Genomic DNA, 5,608 nt, shown 5'->3' with positions numbered 1-5,608 from the left:
TTTCGAAACTTTAATCGATGAATTATGATAACACCAAAACACATGCTCTGATACCAAATGTTAACTTTATATTGATGGTTTTCTATAACTTTTATGAAAACTCATCCGAACTGGATACGGTATAACATAATTCACACGAACTTAATAAGATAATATATATCGCATATGAAATATACCTGAATCCATATTGCAGCGGAATGACTTTGAAAAACAAGTGAGTAAATCAGTTTTTCTCTCTTTTCACCCTTACTTTGATAATTTTTCTGATGGATGAAAAATGTGAATCAAGATCTTATTTATAGGGTAAAGAGAGATGGATTACCATGAATACCATGTGGACATTCAAATTTAATTAACTCATATCCATCAATGAGTTTAAACTAATATGAAATTCAAAACCCAAAATTTCATGGGTTAATTTTATATTTCCAACATATGGATCTTTCCAGATACGCAAGAACGTTCGCCTTCTTCTACACAATCGGACTGCACATACTTGTTTTCACGTGTCTCTACCGTATGTCAGCTCTCAGTCATCTCAGGTAATCTACAAGTTTTGTTTCTCTCTCTAATAAAACAAAATATATATTGAATTTGTCGTTTGTGTAAACATTATAAGAATATACCCATTTAACTTTAACTAGTTCCAGAAAACCACACAACAGAGCTATAAAACAAAAGAAAATCACTGAACGGCAGTGATATATATAGCATTCTATATGATTTGAGGTTCGATATATGTATTTTAAGAAGAAGGAACAAAGAAAAAACAGTGAATTTTTTTTATACGGTAATGCATTGCATAGTTTAGGACATTGTTTATATGTTGTGATTTGGGAGGTGGTTTTTGTAATGAGTAGTAACGGAGCTGAGGAGACTCTTATGGTGGAAACAGCCACAAATCTCCCACATGGTCTTTGAGTTTTCCTTCCTCCAAATTTCTTCTTTTGTAAGTTCTGTTTCTTCTTGTTTTGAGGGTTTTCAAATGTGGGAAATGGGATTTTATGGTATTTTGTGTATAGAGGGAGGGGAGCCATAATTCTAATAGTATATAAAGAAAGGTTTTTATACACCCGATCACAACAGTAGATATTTCGGATTTCGATTCGTATTTGTTTCAATTTTCGGGTTTAAGTTATCGGTTTTAGAAAAACTATACCCGTTTAATTTGGTCCAAGTAGATGTTTTTTTTATTTAGATTCGGTTTTTATTAATAGAAATATTTATTTCTAATGAAGATTCCAGATTTTTATGTTATTTTATATTTGTTCGAATTCCATCTGGATTTGATTTTTTTTTCATTTTAGAATAATTATATCAATTTGATTTTATACCAGATTTTGGTTTGTATACAATTTTATGTTTCTTCGGTTTGGATTACTCCTGATTTGTATAGTCGAGAAATCCCCTTTAGATATTGAAATTTTTTCTTGTCTTTACGACACAAAACATAACTATTTTTTCTTTCTATTTCATCTCTTGAAAAAAAAACACTGGTTGAATTTAGACAAAAATTAAAATAAATAGAAAAACGATTAACCTAGAGTCAAATAAAATTTCATAAATAGTTTTAGGGAATTATTTTTTGAGGAAAAAATGGTTCTAGAAAAGTTGTTCGAGGATAGTGGAGTATTTCCCCCCTTCACGGGCGGCCCAGGTTCGATCCATGGCAAGGGCGGCTGCTAAAAAGTTTTATTTAACTTTGTACTATTCTTTTTAATTTTAGACAAAATCAGAACGCGTGAGGCTGCTAAAAAGTAAAAACCTAACAAGATAATCTAAATATCATCGAGTGGACCAGCACACAGCCAATCCTCACCCACCCCTTGGATTTTCTTTTGTCAGAACAAATTTATTTTTTATAGAGTAGTGCGCATATACGTATAACATAATTTAAATGAAAGATAATTCCGATTAGAGAGTGGTGGTCGGAAATGGCTTGTGGAGTTTCATCTTCAAGTCTTGTTCTGCATCCGAACCTCACTTCTTCAAATTCCTTGCATCGCCAAAGGCTTCGTCATCATCATCATCATGCGATCCCCAAGATCATATGTCAGATTGGTTCCTCTCGTGATTCTTCTGTCTCCACTGGTATTCTCATATATTTTTATTTTTATTTTTAAATTTTACAGATGTTTGATTTAGTAGTTCTGCGTTCTTGAATAGGTTGTCTTTGATTTTATTGATTTTTTTATATATATATATTTTTTTGTTAGTGATGTGTTTGATGATTAGCTCTTCCGTTTTCGTGTTCTTAATGAGAGGATCGACTAAGTCCGAGGTTTTTTGTTCTTATTAGCTTCTTGTTGTTGGGATTATTCGCAAAATTTGGCAATTAGTTTGTCGAAATCGCTGCTGGAATTGTTCTAATCAAGTATTCATTGTCCTGTCCTAAGTATTGATTTGTTGAATAGAAATGAATTGGAGTTTTTGAGATATCTATCTAAGTTTTCTTAAATTGAAGAAATTTGAAGGATAAGAATCTGCAAATCTTGTAATCTTTTTTGCATCGGGCCGGATCTAATTATCGTCCAATTTCACAATTATTTTGTACATACGATCATTTGCATCTTGTCATGCGAAAGAACGTTCGAGTTTATGAAATATTTCTTCTACAAAAAAATAAGAATCACATAACTTGAATATTTTTCAAATGTAATCATACTTTGGTGAATCTGAATGAAGATGAAGTCCGGAACGTCCGTCCATTAACCGGCGGTGCCTATGGTTTCGAAAAAGCGACGACTTCGCTTACTCGTAAGGCTCTATCTTGTCCCAAGAGAGTGACTCTTATAAGGCATGGCCTTAGTTCTTGGAATGAAGAGGGTCGTATTCAGGTTGGTCCATGGTTTAACCGACTCAAAACCAAATTTTTTATAATCTTTCCATGCAATGTCTTGAGCATTTTCGAAATTTTTTTATATGATCAATCAGTATAAGTATGTATGTATGTATGTATATGTAGGGAAGTTCGAATAAATCGGTCTTGACAGAGATAGGTAAGGCACAAGCACGTAGGTGTAGAGAAGCCCTTGAGGATATACACTTCGACCGATGTTTCTCCAGCCCCATATCTCGAGCCAAGGTCAGTTTTCACTCTCTTATATATCCACACTGCTTGGTTTAATGACCGATATGCCCTTTTCTCGTCTCGTAGATCTCGGCTTTGAAGCTCTTACTGCCATTTGTTCTAGGCATTCGTCTTTTGTATTACGTTTTGATAATTTTGCAACATTGGAGCTTTTATACATATATATACACTTAGGGCTAGGACATAATGTTAGAAAAGTGGGTCTGGATACAGCAGGAAAGAACAACAAAATCAATGAAATCGAAATAAAAACGTAAGAACCCGGATATAATCTTCTAGGCGTGATTTCACTTTCCTAAAACGTTATTCCCTCCCCACCGAGCAAAGGAGAATCCCGAGAATACGTTTAGAGATACAAAGAAGACCAGCAACGATTGATCTGCTCCTCAAACGTTACCCGAAACAGAAAAACCCGAGAAAGAAGATGAACAGTAAAAGATGGAGAAGAAGTAGCAAGTTTCTTCACCAACAAGGCTCACAAATCTCTCAAAATCAATTAGATCTGTTCTATATAGTGTTAGGATGTTCAGGGGTGTTAATAAACACTCCAAATGTCGAAAGGTGTGAAGAAATCGGAAGTATTTTCCGAACGGTCGCGATTTTTCGCTCAATCCGAACTGCTCAGAAAAAACGGGCTGCCCGCCCTTTTGTCGAGCTACCCGCCCGTTTATGTCTGAATTGCTCAGAAAAAACGGGCTGTCCTCCTGGTTTTTTCGAGCTACCGCCCATTTATTTATGAGCTTTATTCCTCAGAAAAAACAGGCTGCCAGCTCATATTTTCGAGCTGCTCTCCCATTTTTTCTGAGATCACCTTTACGTTCAAAACCGAACGTAAACTCTTTCGACGTATCCTTAACACTTAGCCAATTCATACCACGTCTTTTACAAGCATTTATCTCCTCCACCATACTTGTAATACACGTGAAACATGAATCCTTTTGAGAGATTCTAAATTTCCATTCATTTACTCTAAAAATACCAACACATGATATCCCGTAGGTTTTCTTGGTAGTTATGGAGGTGGCATTTCGTCATATGACCGACGATTGCTAATTTTTCGTTCGATATTTGAATAAATGTGAGGACAAACTATGGTTAATATCTCTCCAATTGTCTAACATGCTATCATGGATATGCATGATGATTATCATTCAGATTAAAAAGTGACTTTTTTTCCGATTTTTTCTCTATAAAAAGCGCAGGTCAAAACATCCCGCTTGTATCGTTGTATTAAACTTACAAGACTTTTTGTATCTGTGTTTTTTAAAAACCTTAGGTTCTAATATCATGCTAAGAATTGCCCTGTATCTATTACCGGAGGAAGGAAACATATACAGGAAGTTCTTGTATCATACAATAATGTTTTCTAGTATAAATGATAATATTGTATGTCATATGCAACATTAAACTTATCATCATATCCTTTTAACCGAATTTATGTATCTGTAAACCCGGTTTATGATATAGACTACAGCGGAATTGATGTGGGAAGGGCGGGAAGAGCCTCTCGTGTTCCTCGACTCGTTGATGGAGGCTCATGTCTTTTTTCTCGAGGGCATGAGAAATGGTCCGTACAATCTACATATCCTAATTTTCCTTTGATTTTTACGTACATTTAGAAGGCATTGTTTACCAACATGTGTGTATATGTATATGTATATGTATATGTATATGTATATATATGTAGATGTGTGTATGTATGTACTTGTATGATGTGAAAAACTAAATGGGGTATAGAAATGGGAGGCAGTGGATGCTAAGAAAATATATCCAAGAGAATATACGATGTGGAGAGAAGATCCAGCCAACTTCTCCGTTAACGGCGTTTACCCAATACGTCAACTCTGGTCAACTGCCCGTCAAGCCTGGAGGGAGATCTTGTTAACGCCGGTAATTATTTCTCTTCTATTCTTTCTTTTTTTTAATAATCAGTACGTTCATTCACTACAAAAAAATCCTCGAATTCCAACGGATTTGTCCGTTGGAAAATTTCCAACGGATTTGTCCGTTGGAAAATTTCCAACGGATTTTCAACGTATTCAATTAAAAAATTGGGTTGGAAATTTCCAACGGTATTTCCAACGGATATCTGTTGGAAATTTTCAACGGATTAACGTTGGAAAAATCGGTTGCAAATTTTTAACGGAGTTCCAACGGATGTTTGTTAAAAAACAATTCCAACAGATGCCGGTTGGAAATTTTTTTGGAAATTTTTTTAAAAAATTCCAACAGAATTCCAACGTATGCCGGTTGGAATTTTTTTTGGAAATTTTTTTAAAAAAAATTCTAACCGAATTCCAACGGATACTGGTTGGAAATTTTTTTGAAAATTTTAAAAAAAAATTCCAACGGAATTCCAACGGACATCGGTTGGAAATTTGGATTTTAATTCAAAAATCAATTGAAATATATATATATATATTTATATATACGTATACACAAAATATACATGTATTTATACATATATATACGTATAAATATATAAAAGACTCGTATATTTAAATATATATATACATA

At 34.1% G+C, this 5,608-nt stretch overlaps 1 protein-coding gene across 2 annotated transcripts; it reads left to right on the top strand.

Moving 5' to 3' along the window:
* The first annotated feature begins 1,885 nt into the window (after nucleotides 1–1,885).
* On the top strand, nucleotides 1,886–4,936 carry LOC104804986 (probable 2-carboxy-D-arabinitol-1-phosphatase). 2 transcript variants are annotated; one of them, XM_010529377.2, is made up of 5 exons: nucleotides 1,886–2,091; nucleotides 2,686–2,837; nucleotides 2,966–3,085; nucleotides 4,559–4,658; nucleotides 4,829–4,936. In XM_010529377.2, exons 1-5 carry the CDS (start codon nucleotides 1,935–1,937, stop codon nucleotides 4,849–4,851), a joined length of 552 nt encoding a protein of 183 aa, XP_010527679.1. In that variant the 5' UTR covers nucleotides 1,886–1,934; the 3' UTR covers nucleotides 4,852–4,936. The 2 variants fall into 2 exon arrangements, with proteins under 2 accessions (XP_010527679.1, XP_010527677.1); XM_010529375.2 differs by lacking the exon at nucleotides 4,829–4,936 and having other exon boundaries at nucleotides 4,559–4,777.
* The last annotated feature ends 672 nt before the right edge of the window (nucleotides 4,937–5,608 follow it).

Source organism: Tarenaya hassleriana, unplaced genomic scaffold (genome assembly GCF_000463585.1).
Source record: "Tarenaya hassleriana unplaced genomic scaffold, ASM46358v1 Cleome1043, whole genome shotgun sequence".
NCBI classification, from domain to species: Eukaryota; Viridiplantae; Streptophyta; class Magnoliopsida; order Brassicales; family Cleomaceae; genus Tarenaya; species Tarenaya hassleriana.
This window is presented reverse-complemented; position numbering and strand designations above follow the sequence as displayed.